The sequence below is a fragment of the Euprymna scolopes genome, chromosome 39 (genome assembly GCF_053919585.1).
Source record: "Euprymna scolopes isolate OS-2025 chromosome 39, ASM5391958v1, whole genome shotgun sequence".
NCBI classification, from domain to species: Eukaryota; Metazoa; Mollusca; class Cephalopoda; order Sepiida; family Sepiolidae; genus Euprymna; species Euprymna scolopes.
This window is the reverse complement of record NC_136520.1, coordinates 45,687,497-45,714,471: the sequence shown is the minus strand read 5'-3', so window position 1 is coordinate 45,714,471 and position 26,975 is coordinate 45,687,497. Positions and strand designations below refer to the sequence as shown.

At 33.0% G+C, this 26,975-nt stretch overlaps 1 protein-coding gene across 2 annotated transcripts in view; it reads left to right on the top strand.

The window, feature by feature from the left end:
- The window catches only part of LOC145263774 (apoptosis regulator R1-like), a 168,857-nt gene that overhangs the window by 36,490 nt on the left and 105,392 nt on the right, over positions 1-26,975 (top strand). Inside the window, exons 1-2 of one of the 2 annotated variants that reach the window (XM_080120828.1) lie at positions 13,605-13,757; positions 17,080-17,538. In XM_080120828.1, the coding sequence (XP_079976954.1) occupies positions 17,086-17,538 (453 nt within the window). In that variant the 5' untranslated portion in view covers positions 13,605-13,757; positions 17,080-17,085. Of the gene's footprint in view, positions 1-13,604; positions 13,758-17,079; positions 17,539-26,975 lie in introns of those variants that run through there. The other variant, XM_080120826.1, reaches the window with a different exon arrangement.

Below are 26,975 nucleotides of genomic sequence, written 5' to 3'. Positions count from 1 at the left end.
TGGCTGATACCTAATCATTTGCGTATTCCAGAATCCCCTTCAATAAATGAATACTCCAGAAATGATACAATATGGCGTCACTCTCTAAAGAAAAAAAAATCATGCTAAAAAACTAAATTAAACATATTAACCAATTGGCATCGCTCTATACAGAAGACAATTTTTATTTTATTTTTTTATTTTTATTTATTTTTTTTTTTGTTGGTAAATTTTTACATTAGCTCCACCTCCCACAATTTCCTTTAATGTGACAACTTTTCGTAGGTTTTCAACCATGCTGATTAAGAAAATCTCATTTAAATTTGGTAGACAAGCACTTTTCGATGGTTAGAAGTGGTTATTCTGAAAGCTGTTCTTAACATGAAGAGGTTGGTGATTGAATACCAACAACCGTACTTTAATTTTTTGCTACGTGGGGGGGGGGCTGCATTCACCAGGCAACGCGAATGAGTTCTGCTAGTGTATGTGTGTGTGTATATATATATATATATATTGGCCCACTTAAAAGTAGCCCAGAAAATGTAGTAGAAAGGAGAAACATTCTTTTATTTGAATTAATGTTATAAAGGATACTGGAAGTGCTCCCCGTTGACATCTATTCATTTTTGGCCATGTTTAATGTTTGAAGATACTGCCTGTAGATCTTCTCTGGTGATTCTCCTAATTGTGTTGGTAATGTTCTCCTTTAGTTGATTTATAGATGGGGAGGATTATTTGCATAAACTTTTTTTTTTTTATTTTTTTTATAAAGTTCCCCAAAGATAAATCACATGGTGACATGTCCGGGGACATGGTGGCCATAATCCTTAGCTTATTGTTCTCTCTTCTGTAAACATGTCATGAACTTGTGTCGGGGATCTGTGAGACATGTAGCACGTTCTTGTTGGAAAAAGAATTGCATTTTGTCTTGTGGTGGCAGTTGATCGTTAAGAGAAACATTAGGTAAATCGAGCTACTTTTAAGTGGACCGCCTAATCTGAAAAAAGAAATTGATTAGAAAAAAAAATACATATCGGACTACTTTAAGTGGGCCACCCTGTGTCTGTATATACAGATGCTTCAAATATTTAAAAAAAAAAAAAAAAAAAAAAAAAAAATGTAATTGGAAAAAACCTTTTAGAAGGATTTTGTTTTTATTTGATAAAACTTTCTTGAGGATGGGGGTCACAAAAATCATTGGGTTTTTCTATTAGTGTTCTAGTGTGTGCATACACACACATATTAGATTCGATCCCTGTTAAGTTCAGCAATGCTGATAAGTAATATGACTACCCACATGTCCATAGCTAATATATTTTAAAAAGATACATATGTGTCGTTCCTCATTTAGGGGCATCATATAGGTGGGGGAAAATTATTCCCAATTAGCATTTTTTTTTTTTAGTTGGAGAGGTAAGGCGTTTTGTTTGAAAGGAATGCTTATTACATTAAGCCAGCCTGAACTAAAAGCAATATCTCATTCCCTCTTAGTGGGGAAAGAAAAAAAAAAATACAAAAATGATCTGAAAATTCACTTCACATTGATTCTTTTTGCTCTGATTCAAAGCACAATAGAGATGAAGGTAGATTTTTGTTTTAATAGTAAGTAAAACTAACTCCACTCTGTCTATGAAAAAAGACAGAAGCACAATTTGATACGGTAAAAACTTAATTCATTTAGTGAATGGATTTTTGTTAAGTCAGCCATATTGACAAGTGTCTTTTTTTTTTTTTTTTTTTTTTTTTTTTTTAGATAAAATTATTTTTATATGCACACAGGCATCACGGCAACCTATCTTAAACTAATAATGAAAGAATTGTATATTTATAAAGAAAACTGAAATTTTCTTACGGTATGATGATCTAACCTATTTTGTGATAATTTTTCTAATTTTAGAAATTAGAAAAAAGGTAGTCCTTATGTAGCATTCTATTCTATAAATACCACCATGTTGTCTTATTATTGGCCCTTAAGAGTCACAACAGTTCACATCAAAATTTTATAAAAAAATAACCCAAAATGAATATTTTTGATTTGCAGACTATTATCCTCATCTTTTATAGTTGTTTCCCAACGTTTCAGCCAACTATTCCTCTGGCCTTCGTCAGATTGTTAACCATGATGGGATAGAAATGCTGAATCTTCAACTGTATCTTCAGTAATTACTGCCTTCCATAGTTATTTTCTCCCCACATTTTTGGCCAACTAATCCTCTGTCTGGCTGGCTTTGGGTAACGGTTTCAATCCTCCAAAACTGGGCAGAGGATTAGTTGGCCAAAAATCTGAGATGACAACAACTATGTATATTTGATGTAGAACCTTATGGCTGTCTGTATATAGAAATCTGGTAGGAGTTTGCACTTTGATATTTCTGTTAATACTGAGGTTGACCAAAGTGCTTGATTTTTTTTTTTTTTTTTTTTTTTTTTTTTTTTTGTTAGATCTAAGTTCCGTAAGAAAAAATGAAAATATTTGTAATATTTAAAGCTAAATGATTTGGTCCTTGTCCAGAAAACTCCCTACATTAAAAGAAAAACAAAATAAAGAAAAGTACATATGATGTAGTACCCGTGAGGTAACGAACGAAAATATATTCTAAAAATCATGCAAGTTAAGTGAATAGTTGTATTTAAGCGATTAATGAAAATTCGTAAGCATTACACCAAATCTAGTATGAATTATGGGTTATCTTTTATTTATTTATTTTTTTTTTAAATGGTGGCCAGGTCATTTTTCTCTGATACTCATAAAATTTGAATTATTTAAAATAAAATTTATCATTTTACACGATTTTGGAGTATATCTGCGTTTCATCAATGATACCAGCATCATAGAGATTTTTCTTTATTTGTTTAGTATGGGGGGGAATTCATCCATTTAAAATGTCAAAGGTAGTTATAACTAGAACAAAAAATTCCAGTTTTATATATCAACTGGAAGTTCCCACGTTTCTTTTTTTTTTTTTTTTCTTTCTATCATAGATAATTTTGGGTCTTCCATGGCACTCAACCGTAACTGACAGTTTTCCTAACCCACTTTTTAAACTTAGGAATTTATATGCACATATATATATATATATATATATATATATATATATATGTATATAATTTTACTTATAGAAGCCCCACCTATGTATTGAGCACTTTCGAAAAAAAAAAATTGGTTTTTAGTTCGATCAATCGATGCCTCCGTTCAGTCTCGAAAGACAAAGGATACCCCTGTAGGGGCAGTTGCGCATGTAATTGAGGCTAGGGTTGCACAATCTTTAACCACACCTCTCCTGAATCAACACTGTTTGGGTCCAATGGTAAGAAGACTAGGATGACTGGAAACAATGCCGAGATAAGCGGAGAGCACATACAGCACCTGGAAGTCCCAAATGGTCACCCATTTAGTAATGACCAGGCTCAATGTTGCTTAACTTCGATGATCCAGCGAGAACCGGTGTGTCAACGTGATTATGCCGTTTTTAGTTCAATACATATAAACTTTATTATATTATTTGACATCTACTGATTGTTATTATTCAGGTTTTTCAGTTTCTATAAAATTTTTTTAAAGTTTGTCTTTTTACATGTCTTTTTACATGTATTTTGAAAATATTTGGTAGGAAAGAAATGTGGACAGATGAATGACTATGGAAGTATTACTGTGAGACAGATATCGAGTTCATGGTTTGGGGGTCTATGCTTGTAGCCATTCACTCTGTTGGCGATTGTGTACTGTACTCTATTGTCATAAACAGGTGACCTGCTTTTAAACCCTCGGCTCACCCCCCTCTTTTTTCTAAAGGGAATCCCTTCCCTAATTTTGGATTTACTTAAGTGTAAGAGAGTAGGTGTTAGTTTATAGACAGGGGTTGTCTCACCTCCCCACCATACGCTAAGAAACAACATGCTTGGTGAAAAAGAAATAGTTTTCATGTGTTATCATCTAGGGTCAATGAAGCGTTAGTGCTTTTTTTTTTTTTTTTTTTTTTTTTTTTTAACAAGAATTAGTATGAAAATCATTGTACCATGGAGAAGAAAAGGTTATTTTCATTCTGCAACTGTTAGCTCTCCCACGCTCACCATATATCTATTTATAAAAGATTAGGTCTGTTCATACATTTATTTGTATAGAATTTTTGTTGCATGACATTCATTCTAGGTAGGTTGAACCAGCTTCCTCCAATAGGGAAAGTGTCAAGGGAATATAAATTCACAGGCCTGTTGCCTGTGATGTTTGGTGCATTTTTAGTCAGGAGGCCAGTATCTTCAGACAGCCTGGTCTAGTAGCACCAGATGCTCTAACAGGTATTACCACTCTGAGTCAAAGTGGACCTGGGAGCAATGGTAACTAAGGGACAACTCCACATTCCCCCACAAAACTCCTCAACTAAAATGATAATCATGACACTAGACTTAAGAGTGGGCTATATTTAGTTGAATTGAGTTTTGTATGTACAAGCTCACTTGTACCATCGTTTTAAATTCCATCAAATGTAATCTTTTATTATCGTATCTAATATACTGTTGCTCAAATAACAAAAAAGATTCAACATTTTACTATGTTTTACAATATAATTATCAAATAATTTGACATAAAGCTATAAAATTTTCAAATAGCAGTTTGTTTAACACCTCCATATTTGATTCAGACCATTATATTTTTCTTCTGTTTTTCCTTCCAGTTATTGGCATAAATGTATTTCATTTTTTGGCTTTTGTTTTTGTAAAAAAAAAAAAATATTCTGGCTAAGAAAATTGTCTGAAAGAATTCTTTTTTTTTATTCTCCAAATACAGGGTGCCCCCCCCCCAAAAAAAAGCTAAATGGAGGCCATCTAGAACATATGCTGTAGAACGGAGATAAAAAGGCCAAAGACCCTAGTGTTTTGATGCGATGTTTTGAATCTAATAAACTAGTTATGACCAAAGTTTCATTTTATTTGGACAAAACACTAAGAAACGGGGCCTAATTAGACTTGGGCCCGTTTTTTCTGGGTCACCCTGTATTCTTAAATATTAAAGGAAAGTAATCATGTAACGAGTTATTTCCTTTATATTCTGCAGAAATAAATATCTAAGAATGTTGAACCATTAAAAGGAAAGCTTCCACATCAATTGTACATTATTTAATACTAGTAGGAGAGGCATCTGCCCTTGCCCAGCCGTAAAATATGCTTAAATATATTTAATTAAAGCAGATTTCGCATTTATAATGACGGAGCCAATTCTCTATTGAATATTATATTATGCCTAATATACAGTCCTGATTTAAAAAGTTAAAAATAAAAATAGACTTGGGTGTCATCAGCTGGAATTGAAACCAAAACTTAGCGCTCCAGCTGTGTTCCTACCATTTTGAGCTAACATTAAATTGAATAATAGAAATATATTGGCAAGTTAAAATGAACAGTTTCAACCTGCCGACATATTTCTGTACGCTTTATTCATCTATCCAAACAGATTCTACTCGTTATAAACCATCCTTGCTGTATGATTACTATTTCCTGTTAATTTCCGTGTTATATGACCAGTAGTTTAAGAGTTTATCGGTTAAATATTTTCACACAGCTACATCTGCTTTATTTATATAGATTAATGAATTTTTGAGATGAAGATTATTTGAATTCTTCGGACTTATGTTCTCATCTTGAGTGTTTTCACATTTCAGTTAATGTAAACTTCAGATAGATCTTGAACTCTGGGTGAGGGGGGGCGGTAATCTTTCTAAAAACTCTGAATTTGCATCGAATTTCGAATGGAACACTCTATTTAATCCACGGAGGTAGCATGTCTCGTTCTGTTAGCTCTGACTGGGAAGTAGTCTTAATTCGCAATTGTATTTCGAGTGTTGACCGCACTGAGTGTTGAGCCTTGAACCTCCAAAAGAGTGTAACGTACGACTGAATTTTACCAAGTACTTTATTCACTATGCCACGGGTCTTTGCAGAAAGATTTCAGAGTTCAAGATACCTGAAGAAGGTAGGTTATATCCACCGAAATGTGAAAACACCGAAGATGAGAACAGTCCAAAGAATCCAACTACAAATAATCGATTAATGTTAATTTTTTTAATTTTTTTTTTTTTTTTTTAACACAGGCATCACCACTAATCAAGGCCAAGAGGCCACTCGAGGATAAGGGTTAAAGAGTGTACAGTAGTCAATTGGACAATATAGTAATCGAAATTCAGTAAATTTGTTGACTTAAGTGGAACGGCTCATCAAAAACTTGTTTACGTTTGACTTGAAGACAACCATATTGTAGTCAGCTGAAAAGCAGGAAAACAGAAGACAGTTCCACACACGTGCATTTCTAAGAAAGAAGCTTTGTTCATGGAATCTACGTTTAGGTTTAGGCACAGATAAAGAGTTGGGAGGGGATTATTGATAGTGTTTACAGCTAGACGAGTTTTTCTTGTAAAAGTTTGACGAGGTGGGGGGGGGACCATAGATTGAAGTACCAAATGAAGTTTTTAAACATTCCTTTTTAAAGTCACAAAAATTAATATCAATTTTATTATTTTCTTTTTAATCCTGGCTGTTGACTTATAATTGAATCAGTTGCTCTGAATTACCTTTTTTTTTTTTTTTTTTTTTTTTTTTAGTGATCACCACTTATTAAGGCCCGGAAGCCACTCAAGGATAAGGGTTATTGCAAGTACATTACGTTAGTGTGGAGATTTGATGAAGTGTTTAATTAAGGGGGCGGTTCATTAGGAATTTGTTAACATTGGACTTGAAGACATCCAAATTGTAGTCCGGAGGGAAGCAGGCAGACGGAACAGTTGTTTAACTCGAATTATCCAAATGTGAAAATTCCAAAATGTTTATTTGAAATATTTGTTTAGTTTGATTGCGTATTGTTTTGAGTTAACTCCTTTTAAAAGTAGTGCAAGACTTTGTGAAAAATCACGTATGGAAACACTTAAAATCTAAACTAAAATATTAAAGTATTTCTTGGGTGGAATTACTATAACCACCTTATAACAACACTAAGTGTACCTACTTGTCCTTGTCTCGTATGCAGTAAAGACCTTTTAGCTTTTGATTTTTGTTTGCACATTTCTTCAACAAGAAATAAAATATCAATTGTAAGATAGATAACTTCTATAGTTTTCAATTGAAAATGAGTTGTTCCCCTTGTTAATGTTGATTATTAGGTGAGTATTTAAATATTTGGCGCGTTTACAGTTTAGTCAAGACATAAAAAATGAAAATATTGAACAAAAGTTATATTGTACGTACTCGTTATAGTCTGAAGTTCTCTGAAAAAAAAATTTCACCTAATTTCATTAAGTAGTTTTTATTTTACAGCAAAGAAAAAAAAATAATTTATGATACCGAGCAAAAGGTTCGATTTTTAGGAAGAAAAGCTAGTATTAAAGATAGGGAGTGTCGGCGCTTTAACTGGCGTTATCTCCCTTTGGCGTGTTCAACAAATTTCTTAATGGCTGACTTCAACGCGCTCTCATAAAAACGTTTTTCTGCTGTAAAATAAAAACTACTCGATCAAATTAAATGAAATTTTTTTTTCGGAGATCTTCAGTCCAAAACAGATACGTACAATATAACCTTTTCGATATTTTCATTTTTTAATGTCTTGACTAAACTGTACAAGTACCAAATATTTCATATTAGTATTTGTCTAAGACAAAAAATAAATTGCAGTTTTACTCTGGTTTAGTTTTAGATGGCTTATTTCCTGCTCTGAAATACATCCTGAACAGGGCCCTACGGACAAACTTATCTTTAGTTGACCTTTGACAACTAAATATTTTCGTTTACTAGCCAAATAGAAAAGTTACTAGCCAAACCCACATGATTTTTAGAATATGATATCTCCGATGAGTATATACATCAGAAAGATTTTTTTTTTAATAAGTGTAATTCTAAATATACAACAAATTTTCTGTTGATACTTGAAGGTATAAACATTCTAATTTCTTCAGATATTTATTTAAACAGTCTTTGTTAAAAAGTATATTGTTCTATTTAACTTTTATTCTTTAAGTAATTTAACTTTGTTCATGTTAAAACCAAAAAAACAACAACAAAAAAAAAACCAGTTGAAAAGATTTTTCATTCGGTAGTGAGCGTTGGAAGATTGTCGGTGAAAGAAATACAATCACCAAAAGATAAGCGTTTCATTATTTCTAATCTTTGCATTGAAAAATTACTCGCAAATGCGACTGTTTCACTCGCAATGGAGAGCCCTGCTGAACCATGGCACTCCATACATGGCGATACTGAACAGTTGCATGAGATTTACAATAACATGGTACAACGATAATAAATGACAGTTGGTTAGGCAGAAAAGTTTGATTTGTCAGCTTAGGTCGAGTTTTTCACACACACACAAACGCAGACAGACCGACCGACCGTTTTCATCTTAAATTCTGGGCAATTATTGAAAAATGTAGAAATCATGCATAAATAGAATTAAGCGTAACAGTGAAATGAAACTAATCACCTAATAAAAAAACAATATAATTACCGCTCGTTTTTCAAACTAATACAACATATAGTCGCTCGCATATTCGTGACTGGGTATATTAAGAAGCTCGTTTTAATAATTTATAAATAGAAAATATCAAATGTCACCTGCATGTTTGTATGTCTTCCTAAAACTTTCAACATAGGCGACCGATTTTCACGAGATCGATATCGGTTTGAAGCCGACCCTTCGGACGACAAATATCGAAAAATTGGCCAAAACATTAATTCCTTCACCAACAGGGCACTTTTCTACAGGGAGGAGTCGCTCTTTTTTCGCCGATATTTTCGAAAGTCATCCCCCCTCCTTTCGATTGTCTACCCTCAATTTAAACCTACGTCATTTCTGGTTTGGCGATGGGCGCAACATCAAAGACGTTACTTTTTATTTATTTATCTTTTTTGTTTACGTTCTTTTTCTCCTTCACGGTACGGGTTCGAGCCTACCTACTACCATTTTTTTGTGCTCAACACACACCTCCGAACACCCGTGCAACGCCGGTCACCCAGGCTAATTTAATATTAATGTAAACGCGAGAAAAAAACTCTATAGGATATAGATTGTTTTTTGATAAAACCGAAAATACTATGACAGTAAGGGCCACTTTTCAAGATGGTCGTGTCTTGTCTATATGGTTGTTGTTATAGTCGAATACTTTAAGAACTTTTTTTTTTTTCTCTTAAAAAAGAAAAAAAAGCTATTTTGCACACATTTTTGGATTGTTGGTCTTGAATTTTATTCTATCAAATCTTTACCATCTTTTTCCTAACGTGATTCCGATTCCGGGAATTTACATTACATCATTCCTATTCCAGGTTAGCGAAAATGAAAGAAACATTATTTCAATTCCGAGAATTTTGTAAGAATCGTGAAACGCAAAAAAACTAACTGCGACGAACCGGATTTCTCCCTCCTTTCCCCGCACTTCCCCTACACGCCCGCTTTTGACGTTTTTCTCTCGTCTATCTATCTATCCATCTATCATTGTGTGTGTCTGTGTGTGGGATCATTATTCTGGATAAAACTTTACATAACTTTGTAACTATTCACATTTAGAAGTTTCATGCATAAAAGTTAAATAATATAATTATTCTATCAAAGCAAAACTTATAAAAGCTCAACACTATTAAGAGGAGCAAACACTATTCAATGAAAGATGAGTTATAAAAGTTATAACTTATCATCTAAACAATAAGCAAACGTTAAGGGGAAAATTAAAAAAAAAAAAACCTTAAACTTTTATGACATTTCGAAGCTAAATGCTTCTCGTCAGAAAAGGGCCAGAATCATGCAAATATAGAAGAAAAAAAAAACTGGGTGAATGTCAGTTAGATATTAAATGGGAATGAAGAAATAAGATATGGTAATTAAAAGTTGGTACAACATATAAAAGTAAATCCGGAGAGGAGGATATTTCTCACTAATACCTACATATGTACTATCCTTTCGGTTTACCCTTATGTTGTACCGACTCTTATGTCCGCCATTTGGAAAAAAAAAAAATCCAAAGTAACATTTGACACTATTTGTTACAAACTAAAACGCTTTAAAGAAGTTGAAACACCAAAAACTTATCCATGTAGGTAGAAGAGTAACTTATCTGGACTTTGGTAATCTTTATTTCTTGACCACTATTTCGGCTCGTCTAAATGTCCAATAGTCTATATAGTAATACAATAGTCTGTCTTTGTGTGTCACGCTTACACCTTTTTTCTTCCGAGTGACTGTCGTTTAATTGTTATGACCTATTTCTGGTGAATGAATTTATCAAGAATTCTTCGTAAGTTTTAATTTGGATTATAGCTGAAGGAACTCCAGTTATACACACACATATATATATATATATATATATATATATATATAGCTTGTTTGCTGTTTTATGGGAAAGAATTCCAACAAAGTTTGTTACAAGAAATTTAAGGGGGCGGATAAAAATGAAATGCCTTGTTTTTATAATAGCAACGACGTCGACAAATTGGATGAACACCTTAAGTCTTGAATAATCTTGAAACCCTTGAAATTTGTGCGTCGATTACTTCTCCATCCTCTCCTTATCCCTCATGTGCTGTATTTGAATGGATTATCGGAAAATTATCCTACGTTGGAGAATAGAATTAGGGAAGCAAGAGTAGAGGGGGGGGGGTGATCAGATTGTTAGTCAACAATTCCAAGATTTTTTTTTTTTTTTCTAAATCTTCATTGACACCCCCTCTCCCAAGCCTTAGAAGAGGTGTTCTCCTTGGACGACGCCGACACATTCCAGCGAAAGTGATTTATTTATAATAGTTCACTAGATTTCTGAAGTTTTATTTAATTTTATTTTTCAATATGCGAAAAATAAAGATTCGCGTTCTTGACTCTCAAAATAAGACCCGTGTGAACATCCTCTCTGATTTCGTCTTTCGTCTATACGTTCTATTACACGGCCATTGCCAAGATTCCCTTTCCATTTTACTATAGGGTCGTAATATATTACCCATTTCGTTTTAATGTTGGATGGAATGGATTTTTTTTTTTTTTTTAATTTTTTTTTTTAAGAATTCAACCTAAAAAATATTTTGTACGTACACCTCACGGAACGAAAATGTTATATTCCCTAAAAATCATGTCAAATAGTTTTATTTAACTAAAAAATTTTTTCATGACTAAAACAAAAGCGGCAGTCTCACGTCATAAAAAAATAGGGGTGACAGGTAAGTCCGCAATAATTCAAACTTGCGAGATCAGTCATTAATCACGTTAAGTCGTTAAAAATATTTGGAGAAAAATAAAACTATTTGATTAATTTATCTGATTTTTGGAATATATTTCCGTTTAGTGTCTTGTGTGTACATCATCCGGATTTTTTTAAAAAACGTGAACGTTACTTTTTGCACTCTGGAATGCATTTTTAACTTGCATGATAAATTACGGTTATTTTGTTTTTTATAATTTTTAAATACCGACGGTTAACATTTATTGAATTCGAACTTGTGCAGAATTTGTAAACACTTGTAAAAATATTTTTCCTTTTCGTCGAAACACTTCAGATTCCAGTGTGTGTAGAAAAAAATGGCGTTTGTTCCAAAGCAACTCCCGCAACAGCAAAACTGCTCTAGCCAATTTTGCAATTTCAATACCATAAGTAAAGCTTCCTATTTTCTTTACTCAAAGTTGAAGAGATACAATAACAGAAGTAGTATCATTAAAACAAGCGATCTTTTGTGCTCCAGAACTTATTTTTCTACAGTCACCAACATTCTGAATGCACGTTTACCAGGAATTCAATGATGCATCTCTGCTTTTGACGCACGTCCATGACGCTGGTTCCTTTCTTAGTTCCACACCGTCAATAACGGATGAGATTTTCAGGTCATCAGACAAGGCCAGACTATTTGCCAAGAACTTTGCAGCTAATTCTACCCTATGCGACGAAGACCATCAACTCCCCGTATTTCCTCCTATAACAGACATGCTATGCAACATAAAAATATCTGTGAGTGAGGTCGCCAAGCTAATCAAGAACCTTGATTCCAGTAAAGCAACTGGCCCTGACGGCATTCCAGTTATAGTGCTGAAAAAGCTCCAACCAGAACTTGCCCCCATACTTGCAAAACTGTTGAAGTGTTGCCTTAAAGAGAAGTGCTTTCCAACACCCTGGAAAACCAGACCAAGAAGTTTTCTGTGTGTCATGAGTAAGTTGTTGGAATCCATATTAAATAAAGTAGTCAACCACCTCAGCAGAAATAACCTTCTTAGTGACATGCAATATGGTTTCCACTCTGCAAGATCTACAGCAGATGTGCTAACGGTTATCTCATATGATTAGTGAATCTCTTGACAAAGGCTTCCTTTCCAGGGCAAGTGCTCTTGACATATCGAAGGTCTTTGATAAGGTATGGCATAAGAGCCTACTTCACAAAATTTCCAGCTATGGTATTACTGGAAATGTTTTCTCAATCATTAAATCATTTCTCTCCGATAGGTTCATAAGAGTAGTGGTTGATTGGGCAGAAATTAGAGGCCCACAGTATTAATGCTGGAGTCCTTTAGGGGTCCATCCTGGGCCCAACTCTTTTTCTGATCTACATCAATGATCTCCCAAAACACATAATTAAATCATTCGTTGACATCTATGCTGATGACACGACCATCTATGGCAACACATCAAAGGCCGTAAATGACAAAGTTCTCTCTGATTCTCTCTCCTCTGAACTTTAGCGCGTGGTACAGTGGGGGAAGAGGTGGCTGGTCACTTTTAATGCATCCAAAACCAAGCTTCTATCTTTACATCAATGCTCTGATCCCCATCTGGCATCAATTGAAATGGATGGCTCTCGTCTTGGGGAGGCTCCATGTTTTGACAAGCTTCTGGGTTTGACCTTTTACTCCTGATCTGAAATGGAATACGTACATCAGGTCTGTTGCCAAGGATTTATTTATTTATTTTTTTACGTGTACAAATATTTCTTCCTTTTCGAAGTAAACTTTAGGCTTTAATATTTCAAGCCTTTTGGTCAAGATCAAAGTGTAGTATCTGTTCTTTAGATGCTGCACTTCCATTTCTTGTTCTGTTTTGGTGAAGACAATTTTTCTATATTTTTGTACCTTTTCTCCACGTGGGGAGGCACTGTAAATAGGTATAACAAAACGTAGTCGGAAAAAAAAAGTTAAACCGGCTTTTTTCCTGTCATTAAAGTTAAACGTGAAAAACTGACGGACATAGCTTATGGAAATGCGTGGACGTATCGACTAAATAAAGCTCATTTTGAAAATACTAGAATATCTCCATTTAAACTCTATTACTGTCAAAAACGTTTCGAAACTGTTTATTTTTTTCTGTTGTATTAACCCTTCATCTATCAAAAAAAAAAAAAAATCGAATATAGTTCATTGTCGTTCGTGGAGTCGGGATGGGGGAAGCGGGGTTAAATAAAAACTTTGCCGTTTCATAGTGGTGGCGATGGGAGTAGTGTTACCCCCGTGTTCCAAACCTCCACTTTTTCCGGGCCGGGGGAGGTGGTGAGGGGCGCGAATTCTCCAGAAAGAGACAATGAAAAAGAGGGATTGAATTACTATGACGAAAGAAATGAATGAATGTTGTGATCTTGGTACTTCCCCCTCCCATTGCCACTTTTTTTTTTTTTTTTTTACCGTTAGCAGCAGGCATTCATTCATTATCATATAATATACACTCGCACATACGCTACACACAGCTTATGGGCACTTGCGGTGAAGGGTCATTCAGAATTCTTTTTCTCTCACACCTTTTATTTTTTTTTTTATTTTTTACCATAACAGCGACAACACACGACGAGTAAGTAAATTTTCTTCTTCCACTGTTCTTTCTCTCTCGATTCACGCCGAAGGAGTGTTTTTTTTTTGTTTTTTTTAATTGTATTATTTTATTTTTTAAATGAACTATTTTCTCTAAATAATTTTGTCTATCTTCCTACGCTATACGCAGAAGTAAAATATTTTAGAATTTAGGATGGGGATTAGGGGTTTGTTTTACAGTTCACAGAAGTACAATAAAGTGGTAAAAAAATTATCTAAGACAAGTTACTAACTACTCTTCTGCCTATCTGGAAAAAAAAATTTTTTTTTTTTTTTTTTTTTTTTACTCAATTTCAAACATCGTGTTGAGCGTTACGCGAGAACAAGAAAAATGACCGCGAATTTACACCTAAATATTTAAAGTTTTGATAATGAATTAAAAATGAAAGATTATACAAAACGTTGTTAGAAACCACCCAATGCTACCGTGACATTATATTGGGTGAGTTTCTAACAGTACTTTTTCTTGTACTCGCGTAACGTGCGGCATTGTATGTTTTTCGAATCGAAAACCACTGAAAACTTTTCCAGGTATGTAGAAGAGTAACTTCTCTTGCCTTTGGTTGCATTTATTTGTTATATATTTGAATTTTGATCACTTCTTCGAATCTTTGGATTGTAAAACCATAGTTAACTATCTTTAAAAAAAAAAAAAAAGAAAAAAAGTACCCCCCCCCCCGTCTACTGAAAACGCACAGGAATTCTCCCATAGCTAATAATAATAATAATGGCCCGGAAAATGAAGGGGATTATTACCCCTACAAATAAGTTTCGGAGCAATGCTCTAAGTTCATTTCACTTTTAAATAATTAAGTGAATTAGGAATTTCACTTAAAGATATTGAGATTCAAATTTGGGGCATCTATTATTACTGTAGAGCACAAATCAAGAAAGTAGTTAAATTAATATTACCAAACGAAAGATACTCCTTGTTTCCTATCTCGATAAGTTTTGGATTTTTATCAGTATTTTTTTTTTTTTTTCGATTTTTGAGCGATTATTGTGACTCCAAAGCTAACACCCTCATGTCCTGTCTTGTTTTAAATTTAGCGTCGACACTGCTTACGTTTTAAACTTAAACGCTTTAAAATAAGTTAAACATCAAAATTCTTATGTTTCTTGATCACTTTTTCTGTTTGTTGCAATAAATGCCCGAAATTTGCATGTGATTGGATTTGCCGGCGTATATTAGGTTTTGTTCTTGCGGTTTTGAAGTAAGGGGACTAAAAAAATTAGTTTGAGAAATGCTTAATAATTAGGATTAAATTTTTTTATTCTTATTTATAGATTTATCATTAAGTTTATTTAAAGATTATGTAGAAAAAAAGTTTCGATATTCCGAGGATAGGGATATATCGCGTAAAATGCCCCCACCTCCTCCCACCGGACAGGTGCTTATCGCAATTGTGCGGGAAAGTTTTGAATAAAGGGGAAAAATCCCTCCATAGTAACGCTGTCGAAAAATGCTGTCTTTTATTTTAGTCAAACGAACCATTGGTAAAAAAGTGCAGAAACAAAAAACATAATTAACTACCGACCTGCATACTTTAAACGCGTTAAAACTGTTCTAAACTTATTTTTTAATTTTATATCGTTCAAAATGAAATACCCTCCTCCCACACAGCTAAGTGACAAGTGGCTTTTTTTTTTTTTTTTTTTTTTTTTTTTTTTTTTTTTTTTTTTTTGCCTGTGTGGCATAAAAACGAAATAATTAAATAAAATAAAAATAAATAATAAAAAAAATAGAATTTACGTTTGTATAAGAAATGAAAAGTAAAAACATTTACGATACGTTAAAAATATACAGGTCGGAGTCAACGAACCTGAAACGACAACACCGGGATGTAGATAATCTACGATGCGAATGTTGTTCGAGGAATTTGTGGACTACGAAAATTTTTTATTTTTTTGGTGCTTGTTCGGATTGGCACTTATGGCGGCAAAAAGAAAATGCAGAAATGTCTGATGTACGTACCAGTCAGAGAACGAAGATGAAATATTCCAAAAATCACGTAATTTGATGAAGTAATTTTTATTATTCAAGAATCAAATTTCACTGCGTGTCCATAAAGGGAGAGTGTAGCGGCGATGGTAAAATCAAGGGACAGACAACCGATTTTAATTTAATTTTATTTATTTTTTTTTGTTGTTGATAATGTTGGAAAATCAACAGAAACGTAAAGATTTAAAACCAAACGAAAATTTATTAACAATGTGTATTTTTAATTATATTTTGAGAAAATAAAATTTGCAAATTATGAAAACTTTTTTTAGAAGGGTCATTTTATATAAATTAACTAAATTTGAAAAATATTAAAATGGCTTCGGTCTTCACTTATCTGTAAGAAAAAACAAAAACAAAAAAAACAGTGAATTTTTTTTTTTTTCCGGAAAAAAATGAATAAAAAACACTAAAACCTACTTGATCAATTTTTAATTTTCGAACATTCCGTTACAAGTAGGTACACGATACAAGTTTTTCATTTTTCTTTATCGCCATAAGTGCCAATCTGATTTTTTTTTTTTTTTAAAATTAAAATTCTAATTTTCTATAAAATTGTGGTGTGCACTGTTTCATTGATAAGTATATCCATAAATTTCCCTGTTATTTTATTTTTAACTGTCATATTTCACATGTATCTCAAAATAAAAAAGACACAAAAATAAGTTATTTCGGACTACCGAAACCCATTTCCATTATAAATAATTTTTGCCTTTTAAACAAATAAATGACTAAAGTGTAGTAGAAAATAAATTATGACGGCGATCAATTGCATGTGTTCGTTTTTGGCGTTCGGGAAATTGTGTTTTTTAAGCCAGTTCATTGACTTGAGATTTAGAAAACGAAAGTTGGTTAAACTTTCATCACCAAACAATTTGGAAACACGGATCTAAGACTTTTTCCATGCTTATTTTAAGAAAATAATGGTTGAACGGTAGAAAAGACGTCAGATTCTTTGACTTTTTCTTCATATCTGGTTGTTGTAAAGAAATTGTCTCCTTTCTCTCTCTCTCTCTCTCATCCCGCCTCTATCCCTCTCACGCCCCCCCCCCTCGGCCTCACCCCGTCTTGGCCTACCTCTCTCTTGAGCTCTCTCTCATCGGATGAAGTAAAATATATCATGAACTCATTATTCACAAGACAAAATATTTTATTTAATTAAAAAATATTTTGCCTGTATTTTGGATGTTACTCGGTATGAAAAATTTTTTTATCCCTCCTTGACAATATGGGAGGAGGGTGGAGTACAAGTTTTACCAAAATTTTAATAAATGACTTTTTTTTTTTTTTTCTTTGGCAGGATGCTATGGGCTCTTCTTCCAATAATAATTCAGAGATGAATGTGCCGGAATCCCGGTACTTGTTGGAGGACTATGTCAATTATCGGCTACGTAAGCAAGGATTCACTTGGGAGAACCGTCCATGCTATGAACGACGGCCAAGTAAAGCAGCCCTTAGCATGAGGGCAATGGCGGATGAGTTTGAGGAAAGGTATCATGACCAGTTTTCCGACATGTGCCAACAGCTTCATGTCACACAGAACACAGCGTACTCCACGTTCCAGGCTGTTATCAATGAACTTTTTAGTGACCAAACAATCAACTGGGGCAGAATTGTTGCTCTTTTCTCATTTAGCGGAGCCTTGTCATTACAGAGTGTACAGCGAGAGATGCCTCATCTCGTAGACAACATTGTTGATTGGGCTTACACGTACCTTATAGGAAACTTGGATCATTGGATAGATACACATGGAGGATGGGTAAGCATAACTCACACCCTTTTCTTTTGGTGATTTTTGTTTTCGTGTAAGCATGCTGACCTTTTTGTTGTCATATATGAAAACCTATCATCAATATAAGGCTCTAGGAATTTAAAAAAAATTTTTTTATGAAAAATCCTCAGTATCATTAATGATACTTGCGATGTCTTAGGTTGGCAATTTCTGCGCTTTCTCCAGCTAGCAGATGTAATTGGGACTAACAGCTTGTAGATAAATTTTGCCTTGGGTTGTCAAAGAGTGTGACCAAACCGTCAGTTTCCTTTTCAGAAGAGTCTATGATGCTGGTGGTGTTGTATCTTGCACATATGGTGTGGTTTTAGATTGGCTCAGAAACCGATGCGTCAAAGACCTTTAGAGAGTGTGAAGATCTGTTTTGCACAAGCCATTTCTCTTAGCCAGATTTTCCCTATTGGCATTTGTCATATCCTCAGGTTTTTTGTTTTTTTTCTCTTGTGATTACAATCTACTCTTATATAATCTTATCACTTTATTAGGAAAAAAAATTTGAAGTATATATTTGAAAAGATATTTAACAATGACAGATGTTAAAAAATTTAATAAAAGTTGTTTATTATTGGAAAATTTTATGAAGGAAAACATTGTTTCAGCTGAATGATTTATTAAAAAAAATGTTCACTCAAATGATATTTATCTTAAGAAGTTTTATTGCCACACAATCAGAAAAGCCGGGCATATAAAATCCAGAGTAGGTTCTTTGATGTGACATGGGTGCGTGCTGAATGAATGTTTCTGCTTAGAGCACAATTAAACTATAACACTTGAACACTTGACTTTTGCATCTTAAACATTAATTCAAGCCGTTATATATAAAAATCTTATGAAATCAACAGCAGGTTTTTTACAGTGCAATGTAAATTACAATATTTTTTGAATTGTCACTGCGGGGAGACATGTCAGGCTTCTTCTTGGTGCACCGCGATGGGTTTCCAATTAGAGCAGGCAATCAATTGATTTAAAAATCGACAAAATGTGGAATTTAGAACAGAATAGGTAATTGTATTGGCATCTGGAAAAATATCTGAATCGTCCTATTACTTATATATATATATATATTATATATAATAATATAATATTATATATAATAGCATTATTATTTTTATTTTTCGAAAATCCTTAGAGATTACCTTCAACAGAAACAGCTGTTGCTTTTGCTGACACAGTAGGTGGCTCGATAGTGATGTTACTTTAAAGATGGTTATATTAGTTTTGTAATGTCATCTATTTTCCCCTCCCCTTATAGCTACAATACTGTAACAAAAAAGAAAAAACATTGCCTTTGTTTAATTGTATCATGCTTTTTAAAATTTTTATTCTCTTACACATTATTTTACCTTCCTCTAGCTCGTTTCTTGGAGGGAAGAATTTCTTTGCTATATCTTGTTTCAGACTTCCTGTTACCGACAATATCATACCATGTACACCTAACTTGATTTCATGAAAATACTGTTCTTTACGTGATTTTCATCCACACACATCTTGTTACACTAAAGGAGATTAAGAAATTGCTATTCATATCCATTCAAGCAATAATTGCATAATAATTAGATAAATATTAAAGAAAAAGAAATTGTGACTAATCTTTTCTGCGAGCCGTTCTCGGGGTGCGCGCGTGCTTTTTCTGCGAGCCGTTTCTGCGAGCCGTTCTGGGGGTGCGCGCATGCTTTTTCTGCGAGCCGTTTCTGCGAGCCGTTCTGGGGGTGCGCGCGTGCTTTTTCTGCGAGCCGTTTCTGCGAGCCGTTCTGGGGGTGCACGTGCGCCTTTTCTGCGAACCGTTTCTGCGAGCCGTTCTGGGGGTGCGCGCGCGCCTTTTCTGCGAACCGTTCTCAAGCGCATACATTATATAAAATCTTTATAGTGAATGGTTTTTTCTTTTACTGTTATCAGGTTTCATTTCATTTCCTAGTAATGCCAACTATTTAATGCAAACGACTCGAGTTCTTGTTTCTTCACTGGAAACCTGCCATTATCTTTTTCTTTTCCATAGTAATGTTTCTGGGAAATTATACATGACACTAACCAACAAGCTGGAAAAAAGAAAAAGACGGGTACTTTGAATCCAAGTTTAGACTCAGTTCATTTATGCTATTATAGTGGAGATTGAAACACTCAGAATCTGGTGCAGTTGTATACAGGGGTAATACTATTTTGTTATCTTACCCTCATAACTTGGTAGTCATTTTGTAAATCTCACCTGTGAGGCTTTTTAATGGGGCGGGAGGGGAGGGCGAATAACAATATAAGGTAGTTACTGATTTAGAGTGCCAATTAATTTTTTAACAAAGAAGGTTTAAAATTTTTTCTTTTTAAACGCTTACAGGGTTTCAAACTATTGGTTTAAATTGCACACAATTTTACAGGAAGCACTGTTGACATGCCCACTATGTCATTTTAGTGCATGTAAAATTATACTTCCATTAACAGTAAACACTTATATCGCAAAATTATTGAAGAACTCTTTGTATTCCGTGTGTCTGTAGACTGTAACATAATGTGGACTGTCACTGTGGGGAGGTATGTGAAGCTTCCTCCAGGTACACTGCGGGGGGGGGGGGGTAGAGTCCATGACTAGAGCAGGCAATCAATTGATTTGATTAAAAAATGGGCGATTTCACTGATTTTGATGAAAAAATATGGAAATGTGAAACATTTGTTGATTCTCATTCAATTCTGGACGACATTGGGTTTCCTTGCTAGTTAGTACTCAGTAAATTATGAAAAACTTTCTCATTAGTCTTCATTTTTTACCCCGTGTCATGTTGAACTTTGTTTTTGTTTGTGTTTCTGCTTGTTTATATATTTTTATTGTCTTTGTCTTTTTGTCCTTAATCTCATTTCAGGCAGATATTTATTTTTTTCATATTTACCTACGTCATTAATAAGAGACACGAAACAGCCATTTCTTTGTCTGGCTTTGCTATAATAATCCTACTACGTAGTATACCGTCATCCCGAGACTAAACATTATAATTAAGATAGTAATTAATACGAAAAAGGAAAAAAAGCAACTAATAATTATCTCCATATTCATCAAATTATGATATAAAATTGTGTGTTTGTTCATTTCTCGTATCAGCGTAACTTTGATAATCATACATTAATATTTAATTTTTATTTACTATTTGCATACCGACCGGCATTATTAGCCAGTCGTAAAATACACTTAAATTTATTTTAACTTATGCAGATTTCGTATTTATTATTAGAGTCGATTCTCTATTATTATGTATGTGAAAACACTTCCAAACGCATCAAGTAACTTCGTCAGTAATTTTAAAGTTATCCCCGCTGTTTCAGAGTCTATAGGGAATGAACTCAGAAATGCACCTAAAGTTTTATGTAATAGTGGGTATGTGTGTGTATGTATATGTGTATTTTTTGCCCCCCCCCCCCAAAGAGTTCACTCCCATTTGTCCGTTAGTCTGGTTTGGGTCATTTTAGTCGGTAAAATTGCCCCAAAATCATTCGTCCATTTGTTTGCACTTTTCTCAATAACCACTCCTTTAATTGTTTTTTCAATTTTGCGCAAATATTAGTCATGGTGAAAATAAATTTTTCACTTGTGGAGGGGGACCCCACATGCTCGGCTTTTTTTTTTTTTTTTTTTAAATTCTCATGAGTTGAACATTTGCAAATATTCGAATCAACATGATAAAATAATGAATTTTAAATATTTGAAAATTGTTACAAAATTATATCTGGCAAAATGCATCTCAGTTTCAACAACTAAACCATTTTAATCTTTCGTTAATAGTTGGAATAAAAAAAGGAATTACTTTGGAACTTTCGAAATTTCACAGTAATTTAAAAGCCTTTAAACTGCCTTGAAAATTGTTAGCAATTATTTTGATTTAGAAAGTTTTAGTTTTTACACTTCAATTTGATCACATAGTTTTATAACAACTGTAATAAATTTAATTTGTAAAATTCTATAAAAAAAAAAGTAAAGATAAGTTATATTTAAAATAGTTGAAACAAATTAAATCCAAATTACTTCAGAGCCTAAAATCTCTCTCTCTTATATGGTAGCATGTGTGTGTCGATGTACAACTCTCCTTAACCCGCACCACTGAACCTATCATGACCAAACCTGACATGATGATGGTCTCCGATCTGGAGATGATGCACTTCATTTTTTTTCAGGTGACGGTTCCGCGTGAAGCACGTGTCTTTGCTAGTATATAATTTTTTTTCCTTATTTACAAAAAGTTTAGATGAAAGACATTGTTGGTACTGTCTGTTTCAAACTTGATAAGGGACTGTTTTAGATACCCATATCCAGCTCTCTTCAGCCAATATTCATGTTATAGCATTTTTTTCTCACCGGTTTCAAATGAAATTCTTTAGCCGTTTCATTTTTCTAAACAGGTGATCTATATATTCACCAAAAATAACCAAAAATAGATGTTGACAAATTCTTTTTATTTAAAGTATTAAAACTTTTGTATAAACATTTTCCTGTTATTTGCTACATATTTTACTTTTGTTTTTTGTCACTCCTAAAAACTTGTTTTTTCTGTTCATATTTTATTACTTTTGCAAATCTTAGTACAACAAAAACGCATCCTTTTGTGTATTTTAAATTTGTTTATAGTTTCTAAAATAAAAAGTATATTAACTATATAACAAACCAGTAAATAAGAATTCAGCCTATATGGTACGTTCATTTGTTAAACCCCATATTTAATATTTACAACTAACACCAGATATCTTTTACTGACTAGCAAAAATATACAACTAGAAAGAGCATATTTTTACTAGTGTTTAAAATATATATATATATATATATACTAGCTTGGGTGCCCAGCATTTCCCGAGTATTGGGAGGTGTGTGTTGAGCAAACAAAAAGAGTGCTAGTAGGCAGGTAGGCTCGAACCCGTACTGTAAAGAACAAAAACGTGGAGGGGGGGGGGAGTGGCGTCTTTGCTGTTGTGTCCATCGCCAAACTGGAAGTGGCAAAGTTTTAAATTAAAGCTAGTCAATCGAAAAGAGGAGATGACTCTTCGAAAATATCTATGAAAAAAGCTACCTTCTCCTTGTAGAAAAGTGAAGGAATTAATGTTTTTAACCAATTTTTCGATATTTGTGGTCCAAAGGGTTGATCTTCAAAATGATACCAATCTTGTGAAAATATGTCGCCTTTGTTGAAAGTTTTAGGCTGGTATACATACATTTAAACACACGTGAGATTTATATTATAGAGGTGGGTGGGTGTGTGTATATATATATATATATATACCTACATACATACACACACACACATATACATATATATACACACATACATATATATACACACACACACACATATATATATACACACACACACACATATCTATATATACACACACACATATATATATACACACACACACACATATATATATATATACACACACATATATACACACACACACACATATATATATACACACATATATATATATACACACACATATATATATATATACACACACACACACATATATATATATACACACACACACATATATATATATACACACACATATATATATATACACACACATATATATATATATACACACACATATATATATACACACACACATATATATATATATACACACATATATATATATATACACACACATATATATACACACATACATATATATATATATATATATATATATATATATATACACACACACACATAACACTATCTCTACAGAAAAATGTCTAGGATGATAGTATCATGACCGCAACACTGATACTACCTCCCACCTCTACATGAAAAAGGAATCCATGGAAAGATAGTATCATTACCACAGAACATATACTACTTCCCCAAATAAAAAATAAAAAAGGCTAGATAATGCCTGGAAATATATTATAATTTAACATATGCTACTTTGCCTCCCTACAAGGCAGAGATAATGCCTGGTATGATGGTCATAACAGAAAAGATATAAGAACCCACACCCCCAACAAAAAGAGGGTAATGCCTGGAATGATGGTAGCATGACAACAGAATATATACCCCTGCTTCCCTCATCCACTGAATTGATAAATATTAGGTTGGTGTAAAAATGTTTTTTTGACATTCAACTATATGTAAAAAAAAAACATTTTTGTACCAACCTAATAATACATCAATAAAAGTTAGTGTAGTCATGGTTTTAGACAGATACCAAATCTCCATTAGTAATATAATACTAAACATTTTACTGGGATCTATGGACAAACTTATCTTTAGTTGACCTTTGACAACTAAATATTTTTGTTTATTAACCAAATAGAAAAGTCACTAGCCAAACCCACATGATTTTTAGAATATGATATCTTTGTTCTGTGACAAGTATGTACATCATAAAGATTTTTCTGTACTTTTTTTAAGTGTAATTCTAAATATACAACACATTTTATGTTGATACTTGGAAGTTTAAACATTCTAATTTCTTCAGATATTTTTTTTACAACCTTTGTTAAAAAATTAAAAAAAATATATTCTATTAAACTTTTATTGTTTAAATAATTTAATTTTGTTTGTTTTATATATAAAAAAAAAAAAAAGTTGAAAAGAGTTTTCATTCAGTAATGAGCTGTGGAAGATTGTCAGTGGAAGAAATACAATCACCAAAAGATGAGCGTTTCATTATTTCTAGTCGTCACTTTGAAAAATTACTTGTAAATGCGACGGTTTCACTCGCAATGTAGAGCCCTGTTTTAGTTTGTAAAAAAAAAAAAAAAAAAAAAAAAAAAAAAAACAGGCAATAGTTATAGTATGCTGACTTATGAGTGTTTTATGCAAAATTCATTGTTTAATATGGTTGGTTGTGCTCATTTTTTTTTTTTTTTTTTTTTTTTTTTTTTTTTTTAACATTAAATAGGAGTCAAATCTTGCTACTATACGAGTTTTTTCTTGATTCTGACAAAATTGAATACAAAATGAATTTACTATGCTACCTCATAGTCTCACTTTTTTTTGAATTTGCAAAAATTTATTCATTTTTCAGATTTAGTTCACACGTGTCTTGAGAAAATAAAACTCTCGTTACTCTGCCACTTTTGCTTGATCCAGAGGGGTGGCATAACAAGATTTGATTATAATCCCTATTAATCTGTGAGCTAAACATTTAGTTCGTTGGATCATAACAAGGCTCCGTACAAAATTTAGTTAGATCAACTCAGGAGTATTTGAGAAAATGCGTAACCCACACACAGAAATATAATATAGAAATTTTGGAATAAATTTAGTGTTACCTGCAATTATTTATTGATTTGTTTTATTCCTTCGGAATTATTTTCAAATTGTCACCATCTTAAAAGAAAAAAAAAATTTTTATATCGCTTCGTCTAGTTCTTTTATTTTCACATGAAATTAACAAGCACACAAAATTATTTTCAAATGGTCGCCATCTTTAAAAATGGGATACACCTCTGTATTCGTCCATACAGAGTTACTTTCCTTTTGATTAGAACAAAACAAGGGGTATATTTAAAAAACAAAACAAAAACAAGTAAATACTCTACGAATCAACGCTAGAGAGATACATATGGTTATATATAATGTACTCATAAATTCATTAAAAAAAAAAACCTTTGCCATGTGACTAGAAATCGTCACTTGATATAATTTATATATAAGGCTGACAAGAGAATATTCTTTTCATTATTATGACTCTCGAGTATATATCAGTTAATATTTTATGCTTTTAGACAGTGATAGTTCTCGATTGTGTTGGAATTTTTTTTTGTACCAATAATAGTGCATCCCCCCTGTTTATACATTTATTTTTATTCTGGTTCTTATATTTGCTTTTCTGTATTTCGTATCCTTTATGATTCTTAGTTTTGTATATTTTGGGTTTGTACGAAACTCTCTTCAATTTGAAGGAAAGGAAAATGCTAGCTCCTTGATGACGTCACGAGCCCAGCGCGAAATTCAACCTCTTTGGAAATTCCGGCGATGAGGATATTGGACGTGGTTTCATTGCCTGGTGCAGACAAGGAATTTTGACGAGCCTCCTTCAAAGAAGTATTTACCTGGCAAGAATACCCAGACGCGCTGAAAATGAACTTCTGAAGACTTTATTTTACGTAGCTACGGTTTGCATGTAAATGGAAGGAGAGAAATTTTGAAATGACTTTAAAATGAGAAAAAGAGAAAAAGGCACAAGCCTGATGGTCATCAATTTGTAAGTACATTCCTAAAATTTATTACATAGTGTGATTAGGAGCTACCTTTTTAATTATATTGTATTCCTTCATGGATATGACATTTTCCATATGAGAACCAGCGTTATTTTTTTCATTATATGTTACCTTGGCGTTCTTTAAATTTAATGCCTGCAAAGGGGAAAATTTGCAACTAACTTTATTGTAAATAAAATCTGTTTTGAAACAAGACCTTTATTTTTATTCTTTACCCCCCCCCTTTTATTTCATACTTTTATTCTTTTTCAGGCTAGTTACTTTCGCGTTGAATTTATCTGAAAGAGGATAAATTTCCGACAATTGTGTATAACTGTGTCGGATATATATTCAAGAGTCAAAATAATGATAGGAATATTCTCATCATAGCCATACTTATAAATAATGAATCGTCATTTGCATATTTGTTATCGTCATTGTTATATTAAGTGGCCATTAAAAGATGGTTGTTTTGGTATTGGCACTGCTACTTGATTGTATCAAGCAGAAGCATCGTCTAAACAACCTCTTAAAATCTTTCTTTTGGTTCCTCCCAGTACAAAGTTCGTAATCTTGATTTTTGGAATGATTCCAATTTAAAGATACTGAGATCTAACAGAATTCTCTTTTTGATCTGAGGAAACTCGTCTGCTGAGCGATATTCATTTTTCTTTGCCCTCTTTCACTCTGTCTGTTCACTTAGATCATCTGCCAATCACAATAGTCTGGAGGTTTGGTCAATATAACTGGTTTCTATATTTCATCATCGCTTTCAAAAAAGCTTTTGGGATTGGAATTGTTGAGAATGATCGAAATTGGCGGTTAGTTTTTTTGCAATGAGACGTTGGAACAGAATTCGCTTTTGTTTTTCATTTTGATTGAATTTTTCTTTTCTTTTTTTTTTTTTCTTCTTTCGCTTTTCCCATTTCTCTTTTCCTCTTTTAACCTTTGTTAGGTGTTTCAACAGCTTGTTAAAACAGAAACTGCTTTCACACTTAATGTTAATTGTGAAAATAGGATCCTTTAATTGCAGTGATTTGCCATTCAGATAAAATTAACTACTTTTTTTCCCCTTTGTTTTTATACTAATTTTAGGATTTGACTAAAATGTTTGAGTATCTTAATATTTCAATGTATCTTATGTTTAAGCATTAACATTAACAATCTCATTGTCATGTGTGCGAAAAATATGGGAATCCACAGACAGCCATTTCATCGTCTA